Source organism: Salmo salar, chromosome 22 (genome assembly GCF_965601325.2).
Source record: "Salmo salar chromosome 22, fSalSal1, whole genome shotgun sequence".
Taxonomy (NCBI): Eukaryota; Metazoa; Chordata; class Actinopteri; order Salmoniformes; family Salmonidae; genus Salmo; species Salmo salar.
Genome location: NC_138312.1, coordinates 49739390 through 49757832, shown reverse-complemented (window position 1 = coordinate 49757832; position 18443 = coordinate 49739390). Strand labels below are relative to the sequence as shown.

The 18443-nt window shown below is 42.0% G+C and overlaps 1 protein-coding gene and 1 non-coding gene across 2 annotated transcripts; both read right to left on the bottom strand.

Moving 5' to 3' along the window:
- Positions 1-596: 596 nt before the first annotated feature.
- Positions 597-16749, bottom strand: LOC106583636 (cilia- and flagella-associated protein 100). Its single transcript, XM_082967662.1, has 15 exons — positions 16645-16749; positions 16278-16304; positions 12448-12542; positions 11919-12105; positions 10551-10618; positions 9674-9837; positions 9418-9498; positions 8550-8764; positions 7704-7800; positions 4509-4551; positions 2672-2826; positions 2224-2359; positions 1761-1963; positions 1336-1429; positions 597-1070 (listed from the first exon to the last, which is right to left on the bottom strand). The coding sequence occupies exons 2-15, from the start codon at positions 16300-16302 to the stop codon at positions 957-959; spliced, it is 1677 nt and encodes a 558-aa protein (XP_082823788.1). The 5' UTR covers positions 16303-16304; positions 16645-16749; the 3' UTR covers positions 597-956.
- trnat-ugu (transfer RNA threonine (anticodon UGU)) lies at positions 4786-4861 on the bottom strand. The gene has a single exon. It is a non-coding gene; the product is annotated as a tRNA-Thr (tRNA).
- Positions 16750-18443: the final 1694 nt, after the last annotated feature.

Genomic DNA, 18443 nt, shown 5'->3' with positions numbered 1-18443 from the left:
CTGGTCGTGCTGCTGCTCCAGTTTTAACTGTTCTGCCTGCGGCTATGCAACCCTGACCTGTTCACCGAACGTGCTACCTTGTCCCAGACCTGCTGTTTTCAACTTTCTAGAGACATCAGTTGCGGTAGAGATACTCTGAATGATCGACTATGAAAAGCCAACTGACATTTACTCCTGAGGTGCTGACCTGTTGCACCCTCTATAACCACTGTGATGATTATTATTTGACCCTGCTGGTCATCTATGAACATTTGAACATCTTGGCCATGTTCTGTTATAATCGCCACCCGGCACAGCCAGAAGAGGACTGGCCACCCCTCATAGCCTGGTTCCTCTCGGTAGTTTTTTGCTGTTTGGGATTTTAGGCTGGGTTTCTGTACAGCACTTTGTGACATCAGCTGATGTAAGGGCTTTATAAATAAATTAGATTTTATATCTGGCTCTCCTGTTTTCACTGTTTATATAGATTTTAGGTTCCAATTGAATTCCCCAAAGAGGCTAGAGTAGTCAGTCCATATAACTGCTATTCACATATAAGGTAAATAAGAAGCACAATAGATGAAGATGTGTAAGAATAAAACATAAGAATAATATGGTATGGCAAAATATTGTAATTTAAATCTGCTATGTTAATAAAATAATCATTCTATAAAATGTGTGGGGAGAGCACTGTCCATCTGCCTCATAAAGCTCTCCACCAAAACGAAGTCCACGTGTTCCCCACCGCCTCAAAAAAACCTCCACCCAGTCCCAAAGAAGTAGGACCTATCCCATCATGTGACATTACCAGCGCCCAATAGGGTCATTGTAAAAGCCATACTTATACCCGTCATACCCAATTATTAAAAAAGTCAGTATTTACAGTGACTCAGTCACAGCCCCACAATAGGCCAAAACAGAGATGAAAGGAGTTCCGGTCAGTTGTGGCGTATGGGGCTGTGTTGTGACTTGGCCCTTTACGTGAAGAAGTAGAGCTGCTCCTCTTTCTCCTTGTCTGAGATGTCATACACCTGGCTGGTCTTCAGCTTGCGGGCAGGGCGCTGTGATCTAGCCATCAGTTTCTTGCCAGTCTGGAGAAAAAGGCGTTATGTTAGCATCAGCAAATAAAGAGAACACAATGGTATGGTTTCTTTAGTAAAATTATATGAAATTAACTCATGACATTTATCAAATTGTATTGTACTAGAACAGCCCACTTGGTAATTAAACCAATGGCTTAGTTATGCAATATCTCATTTTAGCCTATAGGCATCTAATGATAACGTAATGTTACACACTGATTTTCGGACTATAGGATTGTAATGGTGTAGTATTGAGGCAGATTGTGTGACTGACTGTTTTCTTGACGTCAGCCTGGGCTCTCTTCAGGGCCCTCTTCAGCCTCTCTTCCTGGTGCTGCTTGTCCTGATGCATCTTCTCATCACGCAGCCTGGGGAAGGGTTAGGGTTAGGAAGTGATTATAGGGGGGAAAGAGAAGGGTAGATTCATTTAATCTAAACAGCTAGATACGTTTCAAACTAAAAAATCAATCATCTGCTCTGGTACTCAGCTATCACATGGAACATGAAATATAATAGGGCCCAAGTCCAATTGCACAGACCTGAGTTTCTTCCTCTGCATCAACTAACCACGTTCATGAACTAACCAAAGGCAACTAGGCAACGCTTAAAGCCTAAGGACCTAGAGATTTAAATGGAATAGGGCCAAAGTGACTAGCCTATTTCACGGTCCTACGAGGCTGCGTTCCAGTTCTTACGTACCTGAACCTCCTCTCCTTTTCCTTGGCCCTCTCGGCCAGCACCAGCCGCTCCTTGGGGACGATCTCCACGTTCTCCAGCAGCTCGTCCAGGCGGCTCTCGATGGCCTTCAGCATTTGCAGCGTGCTCAGGTTGGCCTCGCTGTCGCCCACGCAGACCCGGTACACCTCCTCTACCTTAGCGCCCAGGGAGTCAAACATACCCTCCTTCAGAGTAGAGGAGGGAGAGGGAGGAGGAGAAAGAACAAGAGAGTGAAATATCTATGTGATCTAAGGCCAATGACTGGCACACCACTGGTATTAGCATGTCCTCTTATTCTCTGCGTATCTCCCAGTGACCTGTCCCATTTCCCGCTTTGGGTAAAAGTTGTCCGTAGTCACAGATCTAGGATCGGCTTACTTTCCCAAAATCCTAACATCAACCATGTACTCTAAACTGACCTTAGATCAGCAACTTTTTTTCCTACCTTGTCGTCCGACTTGTACTTCCCAAAGTTGAAGAGGCGGGCCCTCAGCTCCAGCTCGGCAGCCCGTTCCCTCTCCCTGTGGATGGTGTGGGTCATGATGTCTATCTGCTGGGTCAGCTGGTTGGTCTCCACCTCCCTTCAGAGAGGGGGATGTGTGCACACAAATAGAAACAAATGCAAGTGAGGAAAGAGAGAAGGAACTATAGAGGGTAGAGTTGACCTAAAACCTTGCTCTTGTCAATGTCAGTCAACATCATTTCTCGTCCTCCTTTTTATAAGTGAAGTCCGACTGTACGAGCACCCACATTACGTAGAGATCAACTCTGCTATACCATTGAGTTCTAGCCTATCTACAATAACTTTATGGTATTCTACATTCACTTTCAACTTGGCCCTCACTTCCCTCTCTATCTACCTCTGACCTCTATCCCCTGCAGACCTTTCTTACATCTTCTTGCGGTTGTAGTCCATGACCTGTCGGAACTCCTCCTGGGCATCTTCGGTCTCCCTGGAGTTCTGGATCAGAGAGAGGTTCTGCTCTTCCAGCTCTGTCAGCAGCTCCAGCAGCTGCCTGGGGTCCCTGAAGTACAGCTCCGGGTCCTCCTGCAAGGGGCAACAAACACCACATACAGATGACAGACTTCTTTTGGGGTAAGTGGAAAACTAAGGGTAAAGTTTATCAAACATTTAAGGGAAAGATGTCCTTTAACAGGAAGCTAGCTGGCCTAGATGCGAGTAGTGGGGTTTGAGTTCGGCATTGTCAGATTTGGGGCTGGTAATCCTAGTCCTGCTCTCTTAAAAATAAAGGTTAAAGTTGGAACCAAATAAGGTTTCTAAGAGCGATGCCATATGGGGAACCATTTTAGGTTCTCTGAAGAAACTTAAATTAGATGGTTATGTGAAGAACCATACAAATCTCCGGGTAGAAACAAAAACCAGAAATGTTTCGGCCCTCTAGGACCGGAATTGAATAGTCCTGCTGTAGGGTCTTGAGCCTTATATGCATATTTCCCAGGGTGCCTTTCAAGTGAATTTTAGAGTTACAAGTACCACCCATGACTGTGTTTGCTAGAGACAGAGACACTGTTGTTGCATTAATTCATTTTCATTACTGTGGTCTTAACTAAGTGAATATGAGAAAATACAACACTACCTAAAGGATTTAAACTAGAACAATCATTTCAGTAATGGGTGCAATAAATCCAAGTAACAGATTGGATTAGTTTAGGAAAATCTGTTATTTATATTTGAGTAGTGTAAAATGAATTAATAAATCAATGTACATGCAAAAAACGATATTGAAACAAGCAATTCTAAAAATCTACCTGCAATAAAGCATGCTGGGAAATATGATAATGATGGGCGTGGTTTTGGTCCAACTCTGGTTATTAACATCAACACGGGTTCTTTTACACCTCTGAGAGTCAATTGAACTCTTTACAGTATTAATTAAACTCCTGAATCAACACTAGAAATATTACACTGAAAAAGCAACAGTAGTTATCAGTGGCCAATTTGCTGTGCGCTAGGAAAGGGAGACATCCGCAGGCTTCCATACATTTCAAGAATTCTGAAAAACCGTAGATGCCACGCCAAGAAACCGACACTTAACTCAAAGGTTCTTTATCGGGCAAATGTTCTCCATGGAATATTAAGAGCTGTGAAGAACCATTTAAGAACCTTCACCTTTTTCAGTGTGGAGTAAAGATATTTTAAGCAGACCTGGGTTCAAATACATGTGTATTCGAGTATCTATAATTCAATTTTAGTATTTTGAAATACACAGCCCAAAACTACTTTTATTTGATTATTTGAATGGTTATGTGTTAAAAACCAAATAGTCTACCAAATTATATTTGAGAGTGTTTTCAAATACTATTTTCAAATACCTGGGTTAAATGCATGGGAGTGTATTTGAGTCAGTGTATTAGTGTTTTCAAATACTTTCCAAGTGTATTTCCAAATACAGTAAAATATTCAACTACTTTTATCAAATAAAAGATATCTGAATACTTACTCTGAATGTATGTGAAAGTAATTGAGATATGTTAAATAGTATTTAAACTCAGATTTAAACTCTCCATTGAGCTTGCTTTTTAGGCCTGGGGCTTAATCTGTGTCCAGAAAACCAGACCATTACATGTTCTGTCATATTCAGGCTGAATTCACATTTTATTCAAACCGTCTCATTCATAAAATTCTGGTGTCAGCTTATCGATGGCTGAAATTTGCCAGAAAGCAGTTGTCTTCCAGCGTAATTCTGATCTTCTAAAGTTGAAACTAACCTCATATTCAGAGCTGTCAGTCTTCAGCTCTGCCACATGGTTCCTGAAAAGACAGGAATTCAGCACTATAGCAACAATTAGAGCATATAACATGGTCATCACGCAATGCAAATAGTCTGGGTAGCCATTTGGTTAGATGTTCAGGAGTCTTATGGCTTGGGGGTAGAAGCTGTTTAGAACATTTTTACATTTACGTTTTAGTCATTTAGCAGACGCTCTTATCCAGAGCGACTTAAAGCAGTGAATGCATACATTTCATACATTTTTGTCTCCGTACTGGTCCCCCGTGGGAATCGAACCCACAACCCTGGCGTTACAAACACCATGCTCTACCAACTGAGCCACACGTGACCTAGAAGCCTTTTGGACCTACACTTGGCGCTCCGGTACCGTTTGCCGTGAGGTAGCAGAGAGAACAGTCTATGACCAGGGTGGCTGGAGTCTTTGACAATTTTTAGGGGCTTCCTCTGACACCTCCTGGTATAGAGGTCCTGGATGGCAGGGAGCTTGGCCCCAGTGATGTACTGGGTCGTACGCACTACCCTCTGTAGTACCTTGCGGTCGGAGGCCGAGTAGTTGCCATACCAGGCAGTGATGCAACCAGTCAGGATGCTCTCGATGGTGCAGCTGTAGAACCTTTTGAGGATCTGAGGACCCATGCCAAATCTTTTCAGTCTCCTGAGAGGGAATAGGTTTTGTCGTGCCCTCTTCATGACCATCTTGGTGTGCTTGGACCATGTTAGTTTGTTGGTGATGTGGACACCAAGAAACTTGAAGCTCTCAACCTGCTCCACTACAGCCCTGTTGATGAGAATGAGGGCGTGCTTGGTCTTCCTTTTCCTATAGTCCACAATCATCTCCTTTGTCTTGATCACGTTGCGGGAGAGGTTGTTGTCCTGGCACCACACGGCCAGTTCTCTGACCACCTCCCTATAGGCTGTCTCATCGTTGTCGGTGATCAGGCCTACCACTGTTGTGTCATCGGCAAACTTAATGATGGTGTTGGAGTCCGTGCAGTCATGAGTGAACAGGGAGTACAGGAGGGGACGGAGCACGCACCCCTGAGGGGTCCTTGTGTTGAGGATCAGCGTGGCGGATGTGTTGTTACCTACCCTTACCACCCGGGGGCAGCCCGTCAGGAAGTCCAGGATCCAGTTGCAGAGGGAGGTGTTTAGTCCCAGGGTCCTTAGCTTATTGATGAGCTTTGAGGGCACTATGGTGTTTAACTCTGAGGTGTAGTCAATGAATAGCATTCTCACATAGGTTTCCCTTTTGTCCAGGTGGGAAAGGGCAGTGTGGAGTGCAACAGAGATTGCATCATCTGTGGATCTGTTAGGGCGGTATGCAAATTGGAGTGGGTCTAGGGTTTCTGAGATAATGGTGTTGATGTGGGCCATGACCAGCCTTTCAAAGCACTTCATGGCTACAGATGTGAGTGCTACGGGTCGGTAGTCATTTAGGCAGGTTACCTTAGTGTACTTGGGCACAGGGACCATGTTGGTATTACAGACTTGGACAGGGAGAGGTTTAAAATGTCAGTGAAGACACTTGCCAGTTGGTCAGCGCATGTTCGCAGTACACGTCCTGGTAATCCGCGGCCTTGTGAATGTTGACCTGTTCAAAGGTCTTACTCACATCGGCTGCGGAGAGCGTGATCACACAGTCGTCCGGAGCAGCTGGTGCTCTCATGCATGTTTCAGTGTTAGCTGGTGTAGTCCAATTCGATCTTAGTCCTGTATTGACACTTTGCCTGTTAGATGGTTTGTTGGAGGGCATAGCGGGATTTCTTAAAAGCTTCCTGGTTAGGGTCCCGCTCCTTGAAAGCTGCAGCTCTAGCTTTTAGCTCAGTGCGGATGTTGCCTGTAATCCATAGCTTCTGGTTGGGGTATGTACGTACAGTCACTGTGGGGACGACATCATCGATGCACTTATTGATGAAGCCAATGACTGATGTGGTGTACTCCTCAATGCCATAGGAAGAATCCCGGAACATATTCCAGTCTGTGCTAGCAAAACAGTCCTGTAGTTTAGCATCTGCTTCATCTGACCACTTTTTTATTGACCGAGGAACTGGTGCTTCCTGCTTTAATTTTAGCTCGAAAAACAGGAATCAGGAGGATAGAATTATGGTCAGATTTGACAAATGGAGGGTGAGTGAGAGCTTTGTACGCGTCTCTGTGTGTGGAGTAAAGGTTGTCTAGAGTTTTTTTCCCTCTGGTTGCACATTTAACATAATGATAGAAATTTGGTAAAACAGATTTAAGTTTCCCTGCATTAACGTCCCCGGCCACCAGGAGTGTCGCCTCTGGATGAGCGTTTTCCTATTTGCTTATGGCGGAATACAGCTCATTGAGTGCAGTCTTAGTGTCAGCATCGGTCTGTGGTGGTATGTAGACAGCTACGAAAAATACAGAGGAAAACTCTCTAGGTAGATAGTGTGGTCTACAGCTTATCATGAGATACTCTAACTCAGGCGAGCAAAACCTTGAGACTTCCTTAGATATCGTGCATCAGCTGTTGTTTACATATATGCATAGTCTGCCACCCCTCGTCTTATCAGACGCCGCTGTTCTATTCTGCAAATACAGCGTATAACCAGCCAGCTGTATGTTGATAATGTCACCGTTCTGCCACGACTCCGTGAAGCATGAGATATTACTGTTTTTAATGTCCCGTTGGTCGTTTAATCTTCCTCGTAGGTCGTCGATTTTATTTTACAATGATTGCATGTTAGCTAGTAGAACTGAAGGCAGGGGGGGTTTATTCGATCGCCTACGAATTCTCAGAAGGCAGCTCGACCTTTGTCCTCTTTTTCTCCGTCGTCTCTTCACGCAAATGACAGGGATTTGGGCCTGTTGCTGGGAAAGCAGTATGTCCTTCACGTCGGACTCGTTAAAGGAAAAAAAAGCTTCTGCCAGTTTGTGGTGAGTAATCACTGTTCTGATGTCCAGAAGTTATTTTCGGTCATAAGAGATGGTAGCAGCAACATTATGTACAAAATAAGTAAAAAAAAATAAGTTACAAACATAAAAACACAATCGGTTAGGAGCCTATAAAATGTCAGCCATCTTTTCCGCCGATGTCTTCCACTTATTTACAATGACTTACACACACACACACACACACACACACACACACACACCACACACACACACACACACACACACACACACACACACACACACAAACACTCACAATTTGTCACTCCGACCTGTCGACTGCCTAGAGGGGGTCCTAGCATCCCGGATAGGTGGCAACTCTCGGCCCGCAAAGGACTCCTTACTGTCCGTAGCTGTGTGTGCGTGTGTATATGTGTAAGAGAGAGAGCGAGAGAGAGAGAGCAAGAAAGAGAGAGACAGAAAGAGAGAGAGAGATCGACAAAGATACAGAAAGAGAGAGACAGAGAGAGACAGAAAGAGAGAGAGAGATCGACAAAGATACAGAAAGAGAGAGACAGAGAGAGACAGAAAGAGAGAGAGAGATCGACAAAGATACAGAAAGAGAGAGACAGAGATCGACAAAGAGACAGAGAGACAGAGAGACAGAGAGACAGACAGACAGAGAGACAGACAGACAGACAGACAGACAGACAGACAGACAGACAGACAGACAGACAGACAGACAGACAGACAGACAGACAGACAGACAGACAGAGACAGATAGACAGAGACAGATAGACAGATAGACAGATAGACAGATAGACAGATAGATAGATAGATAGATAGATAGATAGATAGATAGATAGATAGATAGATAGATAGATAGATAGATAGATAGATAGATAGATAGATAGATAGATAGAGAGAGAGAGATAGAGAGATGGACAGAGAGATAGACTTAGAGACAGAGTTAGAGAGATAGAGATAGCAAGACAGAGAAAGCAAGACAGATAGCAAGACAGAGATAGCAAGACAGAGATAGCAATACAGAGGGGGAGAGAGAGACAGAGAGAGAGACTTATAAAAAGGGAACTTTAGTGTAAACACAATAGAGCATCACATCCTGTATGTTTTATAACAAACACTAAGAAAGAACACATACTAGTACGTCTTTTCGGAGTAGCCCTCTCATCTTTGTCTTTCTCTTTGGGCTTGTCCTTGGTGGCAGACTTGGTGGCAGACCTGGTGGCAGACTTGAGTTTAAGGGTCTTGGCCTTCGCCCTATGTGCCTCTTGCCACTCTAGAGGGGACAGCTTGAAGAGGAACTCCTTGTGCATTTTGAACTCCTTCATGATGTCCTCAAACTTAGAGATGTCACTGCAGGGGGAGAGCACACACGCACACAAACGAACGAAGGCATGAACATGTGCACACACACACATCCTTGAGATATACATATTATGCATTGATGTTATAGTTGATTTACAGCTACAGTTCCAATATTATACTGAGGTAGGAGGCCATGCCCATCTTAACTGTAATGCTCTGTGTGTTACCCACCTCTTAATGGTCACCATCTTAACTGTAATGCTCTGTGTGTTACCCACCTCTTAATGGTCACCATCTTAACTGTAATGCTCTGTGTGTTACCCACCTCTTAATGGTCACCATCTTAACTGTAATGCTCTGTGTGTTACCCACCTCTTAATGGTCACCATCTTAACTGTAATGCTCTGTGTGTTACCCACCTCTTAATGGTCACCATCTTAACTGTAATGCTCTGTGTGTTACCCACCTCTTAATGGTCACCATCTTAACTGTAATGCTCTGTGTCTTACCCACCTCTTAATGGTCACCATCTTAACTGTAATGCTCTGTGTGTTACCCACCTCTTAATGGTCACCATCTTAACTGTAATGCTCTGTGTGTTACCCACCTCTTAATGGTCACCATCTTAACTGTAATGCTCTGTGTGTTACCCACCTCTTAATGGTCACCATCTTAACTGTAATGCTCTGTGTGTTACCCACCTCTTAATGGTCACCATCCTGGTTGTGATCCTCTTGATCTCAGACATCTTCTCCATTTTCACTTTGGTCTCCAACTCAGCACTGTGCAAAATGGAGACACCATGTGACTTTAAGAAGACAATACTTTGGACATACTGTACATCTAACACATTGTTAGTTACACTTTGATGTCCTCCACTGACTTTTCTATAGATCTCTACGTGTTGGGGTATGGGTTAGTGTTACGTTGTGAGAATGTTATTTGTCGGTTACTTACACTTTGATGGCCTCCACAGAGTTCTTGTCGTTCTCTTTAAGGAATTGGTCAAAGATGATGGCGTCGTCCTCTAGGAACTGCTCGGCGTGCGTCAGCTTCCTCTCCTCTGCCGCTGCCACTTTCTCCAGCTGCTCTATCTCTCCACGCTTCACCGCCAGGGAGTACTGAGAGAGGGAGTGTTGGGGCGAGAGAGAGAGATGGGGGAGATATGGATGAGGAGGAACATACCGGGATGGATGGATAGCAGTGGAGGCTGCTGAGGGGAGAACAGCTCATAATAAAGTCTGGAATGGAGCCAATGGAATGGCATCAAACCATGTGTTTCATGTATTTGATGCCATTCCACCTACTCCACTCCAGCCATTACCACGAGCCCGTCCTCCCCAATTAAGTTGCCACCAACCAGATAGATAGATAGATAGATAGATAGATAGATAGATAGATAGATAGATAGATAGATAGATAGATAGATAGATAGATAGATAGATAGATAGATAGATAGATAGATAGATAGATAGATAGATAGATAGATAGATAGATAGATAGATAGATAGATAGATAGATAGATAGATAGATAGATAGATAGATAGATAGATAGATAGATAGATAGATAGATAGATAGATAGATAGATAGATAGATAGATAGATAGATATCAGTAGGTGGAGAATCCCAGAAACATGTGGGAGGTGGAGAAAGCTTGTATTGACTGTACCTACACATGGGCTACCCTTCACTAGTGAAAACCAATGAAAACATAACAATTACATTATCAATTATGTAAAGACCGAATATCTGCAGACACATTCCAGTTGTCGTCGATCAAGATCATAACATGATTACCAGGTCAGTTTATATGGACTGTTGTTCCCTTCTTACCTCCAACAGAAACATCTCCTTTTTCTGGTTGATAAAGTCATTTATGCTCTCTTTGTCTATATTACAATCTGAGGAGAAACGGTAGGGTTGGTTACACAGCATGACATTGTTAAACGATGGGACTGAGGTTGAGTATAGAGGCAAAGAGCCAATGACAAAGGCTTTTGATTTTCCATAAGAATGATTTCAGTCGTATCAATGACTTCAGTGCAAGCCTAAGGCCTTTGTGTTTAGACCTACACTGTATGTGTGTGTAGACCTAAAGTGTGTGTGTTAACATGTACACTGAGTGTACAAAACATAAGAAAAACCTTGCTAATATTGAGTTGCATCCCCTTTTGCCTTCAGAACCGTCAGGGCATGGACTCTACAAGGTGTCGAAAGTGTTCCACAGGGATGCTGGCTCATGTTGACTCCAGTGCTTCCCACAGTTGTGTCAAGATGGCTGGATGTCCTTTGAGGAGTGAACTATTCTAGACCACCCGAGCCACTGATTGTTCACACCGCTACCATCCAGAAGGCGAGTTCAGTACAGGTGCATCAAAGCTGGGACCCGAGAGACTGAAGAACAGCTTCTATCTCAAGGCCATCAGACTGTTAAACAGCCATCACTAACTCAGAGAGGCTGCTGCCCACATTGAGACCCAATCACTGGACACTTTAATAAAATGGATCACTAGTCACTTTGAACAATTCCATTCTAAATAATGCCACTTTAATAATGTTTACGTATCTTACATTACTCAAATCACATGTATATACTGTATTTTGCACCATCCTTGCCTATGCACCTTGCCTATGCCGCTCGGCTATCGCTCGTTCATATACTTACATGTACATTAGATTTGTGTGTATTAGGTAGTGGTTGGGGAATTGTTAGATTACTTGTTAGATATCACTGCACTGTCAGAACAAGAAGCACAAGCATTTCGCTACACTCGCATTAACATCTGCTAACCATGTGTATGTGACAAATAAAATGTGATTTGAAACTGTTGAGCGTGAAAAACCCAGCAGCACTGCAGTTCTTGACACACACAAACCCGTTCAAAGGCACTTCAAATTTTGTCTTGCCTATTCACCCTCTGAATCGCACACATACACAATCCATGTCTCAATTGTCTCAAGGCTTAAAAATCCTTCTTTAACCTGTTTCCTCCCCTTCATCTACACTGATGAAGTGAATTTAACAAGTGACATCAATAAGGGATCACAGTTTTCACCTGGTCAGTCTACTTAATGGAAAGAGCAGGTGTTCCTAATGTTTTGTACACTCAGTGTATATCAATTATGGTGTAGCAACATGGTGTTTGTGTGTGTGTGTGTTTGTGTCCGTGCACGTGTGTCTGTCTTTCTGTCTGTCACCACCTTTGATCATGGCCGCCCTCCAGGCAGGGGTGTTTTGTAGCTCGGCCAGCCTGCTCTCCTCCCCTCCTTGCTGGGCTGTGTCCTCTTCCTCCAGCTCCTCTCTCAGCTTCCTGCGGAGGTCAGCCTGCTTGGCCTTCATACGGCCTGCATACGTCACCTTCTCATGGACCTGCAAGCCCAACTGGCTCTGCAGCTCAGGGAAAGAAGATAGGTGCATGTTTTAACCTGATGTTGGCCAGATACCAGTTGGACAGAGGTAACTGAACAGTAACCATGTGTGTAATGCATTGAAAAATATATATTTTGGCCGGGATTCAATCTGATTATGGGCTATAGGCATTGCTGCTTTTAAAGGCAATGCTCCTGAGTTCGGGAAGATCCCATTCCTGGTAAATGCTGTATATGTTCTCTCATTCAGAAATTGCCTTTAACATCCGCAATGCCTATACCCCGCGATCGGATTGAAACCCTGCCCAGGCCGCTTTGTCAACAATTGGATTGAATGGATAATAACAACGCATATACACACCAGTTTCCTGCTCTCCTTTTCCTTCTTCCTGATCGGGAAAATGTTGTCATTGAGCACTTCGAAAGGGTTTGCCCTAGGCTTCAGTTTACCAACATCTTCACACGTTGCAATAAAAACAGGGACAAATGTCAACGGAGAAGAGTAGCCCTTGTATTTAAACCAGTACCAGTACAATAATCTCTCCAAAACAGCATGCATGTTGTAACAACACACTACCAAGAATTAACTGGTACTACTATGTCACTGTCTTTTTTAGGATGGTGTCATACATTTCCGAACCCCAACTGTTGATTACATTTTCCATACAATTTGTTTTTATCTACAGTAGTTTATAAATGGGGTTAACCCTAGACTGGGATTTAGTGGGACTAGAGTGATGTCAAATGGAACACGCAGTGAATGGAAATGAATGGAATTGGATCAGGTGGTTCCCACGACTACTTCCTACTCTCTTTTATGACAGAATCATTCTCGGGTTACCTCAGACTGACTCATTATCAATATTACAAGTAATGCTAACCAGTTAGTCAGATCAGGGTTTCCCAAACTCAGTTCTGGGGCCCCTAGCACTACACAGCTGATTCAAAGAATCAAAGCTTGATGATGAGTTGATTATTTGAATCAGCTGTGTAGTGTTACGGTAAAAACCAAAATCTGGGGGGTCAATGACTTGGTGGCACTCGCCGACTGGGCAACTATCAGAAGACCTGTCAGCATGGTTGGTCCACCTGTCAAATAGGATCATATAGAAAATCTAAACTAGAATTCACCCCAGTAGAAATACCAGGCTATTATGTGTTTAGTAGCCTAGTCTTGCGTTGCCAGCCCTCCAAATCCTGTCTCATTCACAGCCATTGTTCGTACAGCATCAGTGTTAAGATGAAGACATTGTTAGTACAGTATCAGTGTTAAGATGAAGACATTGTTAGTACAGTATCAGTGTTAAGATGAAGACATTGCTAGTACAGTATCAGTGTTAAGATGAAGACATTGTTAGTACAGCATCAGTGTTAAGATGAAGACATTGTTAGTACAGTATCAGTGTTAAGATGAAGACATTGTTCGCACAGCATCAGTGTTAAGATGAAGACATTGCTAGTACAGTATCAGTGTTAAGATGAAGACATTGTTCGTACAGTATCAGTGTTAAGATGAAGACATTGTTAGTACAGCATCAGTGTTAAGATGAAGACATTGTTAGTACAGTATCAGTGTTATGATGAAGACATTGTTCGTACAGCATCAGTGCATCAAGATGAAGACATTATCAGTACAGCATCAGTGTTAAGATGAAGACATTGTTAGTACAGCATCAGTGGTAAGATGAAGACATTGTTAGTACAGCATCAGTGTTAAGATGAAGACATTGTTAGTACAGCATCAGTGCATCAAGATGAAGACATTATCAGTATAGCATCAGTGTTAAGATGAAGACATTGTTAGTACAGCATCAGTGTTAAGATGAAGACATCAGTACAGCATCAGTGTTAAGATGAAGACATCAGTACAGCATCAGTGTTAAGATGAAGACATTGTTAGTACAGTATCAGTGTTAAGATGAAGACATCAGTACAGCATCAGTGGTAAGATGAAGACATTGTTAGTACAGCATCAGTGTTAAGATGAAGACATTGTTAGTACAGTATCAGTGTTAAGATGAAGACATTGTTAGTACAGTATCAGTGTTAAGATGAAGACATTGTTCGTACAGCATCAGTGCATCAAGATGAAGACATTATCAGTACAGCATCAGTGTTAAGATGAAGACATTGTTAGTACAGTATCAGTGTTAAGATGAAGACATTGTTCGTACAGCATCAGTGCATCAAGATGAAGACATTATCAGTACAGCATCAGTGTTAAGATGAAGACATTGTTAGTACAGTATCAGTGTTAAGATGAAGACATTGTTAGTACAGCATCAGTGTTAAGATGAAGACATTATAAGTACAGCATCAGTGTTAAGATGAAGACATTGTTAGTACAGCATCAGTGTTAAGATGAAGACATTGTTAGTACAGTATCAGTGTGTCAAGATGAAGACATCAGTACAGCATCAGTGTTAAGATGAAGACATTGTTAGTACAGTATCAGTGTTAAGATGAAGACATTGTTCGCACAGCATCAGTGTTAAGATGAAGACATTGTTAGTACAGCATCAGTGTTAAGATGAAGACATTGTTAGTACAGCATCAGTGTTAAGATGAAGACATTGTTAGTACAGTATCAGTGTTAAGATGAAGACATTGTTCGTACAGTATCAGTGTTAAGATGAAGACATTGTTAGTACAGTATCAGTGTTAAGATGAAGACATTGTTAGTACAGCATCAGTGTTAAGATGAAGACATTGTTCGTACAGTATCAGTGTGTTAAGATGAAGACATTGTTAGTACAGCATCAGTGTTAAGATGAAGACATTGTTAGTACAGTATCAGTGGTAAGATGAAGACATTGTTAGTACAGCATCAGTGTTAAGATGAAGACATTGTTCGTACAGTATCAGTGTTAAGATGAAGACATTGTTAGTACAGTATCAGTGTTAAGATGAAGACATTGTTAGTACAGCATCAGTGTTAAGATGAAGACATTGTTAGTACAGCATCAGTGTTAAGATGAAGACATTGTTAGTACAGCATCAGTGTTAAGATGAAGACATTGTTAGTACAGTATCAGTGTTAAGATGAAGACATTGTTCGTACAGTATCAGTGTTAAGATGAAGACATTGTTAGTGCAGTATCAGTGTTAAGATGAAGACATTGTTAGTACAGCATCAGTGTTAAGATGAAGACATTGTTAGTACAGCATCAGTGTTAAGATGAAGACATTGTTAGTACAGCATCAGTGTTAAGATGAAGACATTGTTAGTACAGTATCAGTGTTAAGATGAAGACATTGTTAGTACAGTATCAGTGTTAAGATGAAGACATTGTTAGTACAGTATCAGTGTTAAGATGAAGACATTGTTAGTACAGCATCAGTGTTAAGATGAAGACATTGTTAGTACAGTATCAGTGTTAAGATGAAGACATTGTTAGTACAGCATCAGTGTTAAGATGAAGACATTGTTAGTACAGCATCAGTGTTAAGATGAAGACATTGTTAGTACAGCATCAGTGTTAAGATGAAGACATTGCTAGTACAGTATCAGTGTTAAGATGAAGACATTGTTTGTACAGCATCAGTGTTAAGATGAAGACATTGTTAGTACAGCATCAGTGTTAAGATGAAGCCATTGTTAGTACAGCATCAGTGTTAAGATGAAGACATTGTTAGTACAGCATCAGTGTTAAGATGAAGACATTGTTAGTACAGTATCAGTGTTAAGATGAAGACATTGTTCGTACAGCATCAGTGTTAAGATGAAGACATTGTTAGTACAGTATCAGTGTTAAGATGAAGACATTGTCAGTACAGCATCAGTGTTAAGATGAAGACATCAGTACAGCATCAGTGTTAAGATGAAGACATTGTTAGTACAGTATCAGTGTTAAGATGAAGACATTATCAGTAGAGCATCAGTTTGTCAAAATTAAGATTTATAAAACAATTCAGATGTTGAATCTTAATTTGATCACCCTGTTGCTGGAGAACTTTGATGCAATGCAGGAAATGTAAAACGTGTAGTGTATTTGAGGTTTAAAAAGGCTTCTTAAGTTTTTAATTTCCACTTTGAAATTTCAGACTTGATTTTCCTTTATGAAAAACATATCAACCCATGCAAAACTGGCCATTAATTATAATCCACATAATTCACATTTCCTGTTGCTGCAGGATTATTTTCCTGCTGTAGCAAACTGTCTCAAATTAAGATCCGTCGTGTCTACTTACAGTGCCTTGATGCTGGTGACAACATCCCTAGAGTAGAAAGTGAATGCAAGTTACCACAATTAGGGGCGCGAATACTTGTAAAAAAGGGACCGTTTTTTTTCTTCATACATTGCATGCCAATTATTACTTAATCTAATAAATATCCCAACACTGTATAGGCCCAGGGTGTTCAATGTAGCATAGAATGTTACCAATGGTGAATATGCCTAGTTGTTTTCTTTATCTAGAGAATGTTACAATGTTTCAAAAAATCGAACAACAACGTAGCCAAATTGGCTTGTGACATGCCAAATATTTCCCCAACCAATTTAAGCGAATTATTGTCAGGGTAAATAAAATACGGTTTTGTTTTAACACCTTTCCTTACCTTCAATTTGATTTAACACTTGCCAATGTCTTCTGCTGACACTTTGTCATATTAGCATCTTGAGAGAGTTCTGCCGTACTTTGGAATTGGAACTCGATTGTTCCGAGTTTGCGTTCTGTTGCCGTGGTAACGTCATTCTTCAGAAGGGTCTATTTTCTTACCACTAGATGACGCTGTTTCCCAACATTCTCCTCAGTCTCAAACGCGTTTTTAATAGGACTTCATTCAAAAAGACTGTCAGGGATTTTGGGAGTTAGATTGTTAAGCATCAAATTGGCCTGGAGGTCTCATTTGTTTACTTTGGGCACAGAAAACTATTTGATAGGTTATTAAAGCACAGCTGACCATTTTGAATATGAGTCAGACCACCAAATGCTATATTTGCACCCTTTTTTGCATAGCTGCGCAGATGGCAGACAGTGTGTATGGCGTTGTGTGGGCGAGTGGTTTGCTGATGTCAACGTTGTGAACAGAGTGCCCCATGGTGACAGTGGGGTTATGGTATAAGCAGGCATAAGCTACGGACAACGAACAAAATTGCATTTTATCGATGGCATTCAGGCAATTTGAATGCACAGAGATACGATAACGAGATCTTAAGGCCCATTGCTGTGCCATTCATCCGCCACCATCACCTCATGTTTCAGCATGATAATGCACGGCCCCATGTCGCAAGGATCTGTACACAATTCCTTGAAGATGAAAATGTCCCAGTTCTTCCATGGCCTGCATACTCACCAGACATGTCACCCATTGAGTGACAAATAAGGTTACATTTAAAAATAAAATAAAAAGTTAACAAAATGTAGCATGTTTGGGACGCTCTGGGTCGACGTGTACGACAGCGTGTTCCAATTCCCTCCAATATTCAGCAACTTCGCACAGCCATTGAAGAGGAGTGGGACAACGTTCCACAGGCCACAATCAACAGCCTGATCAACTCTATGTGAAGGAGATGTGTTGTGCTGCATGAGGCAAATGGTCACACCAGATACTGACTGGTTTTCTGATCCACGCCCCTACTTTTTTATTAAGGTATCTGTGACCAACAGAAGCATATTTGTATTTCTAGTCATGTGAAATCCCTAGATTAGGACCTAATGAATTGATTTCCATTGACTGATTTCCTTATTTAAACTGTAACTTTGTAAAATCGTAGAAATTGTTACATGTTGCATTTATATTTTTGTTCAGCTATTGTTGTATAGACGATACATTTCACTTGTAGTGTATGTGATAGAATACATGCATTGGCTAAAGTTAGCTGAAGTAGTGGCTGCATTAAACCAAACTATTGATTATCGTTTCTCCTGACTCATAAAGTACTTTCAGGCCAAGGAACCGTCTAACATTACGTTGTAAATTACTCAACTTATCCTTTAACGGGTGGTGTTAGGAACCCTTTAACGGGTGGTGTTAGGAACCCCTTTTGGAACCCTTTAATGGGTGGTGTTAGGAACCCTTTAACGGGTGGTGTTAGGAACCCTTTAACTGGTGGTGTTAGGAACCCCTTTTGGAACCCTTTAACGGGTGGTGTTAGGAACCCCTTTTGGAACCCTTTAACGGGTGGTGTTAGGAACCCTTTTGGAACCCTTTAACGGGTAGTGTTAGGAACCCTTTTGGAACCCTTTAACGGGTGGTGTTAGGAACCCTTTTGGAACCCTTTAACGGGTAGTGTTAGGAACCCTTTTGGAACCCTTTAACGGGTGGTGTTAGGAACCCTTTAACGGGTGGTGTTAGGAACCCTTTTGGAACCCTTTAACGGGTGGTGTTAGGAACCCCTTTGGAACCCTTTAACG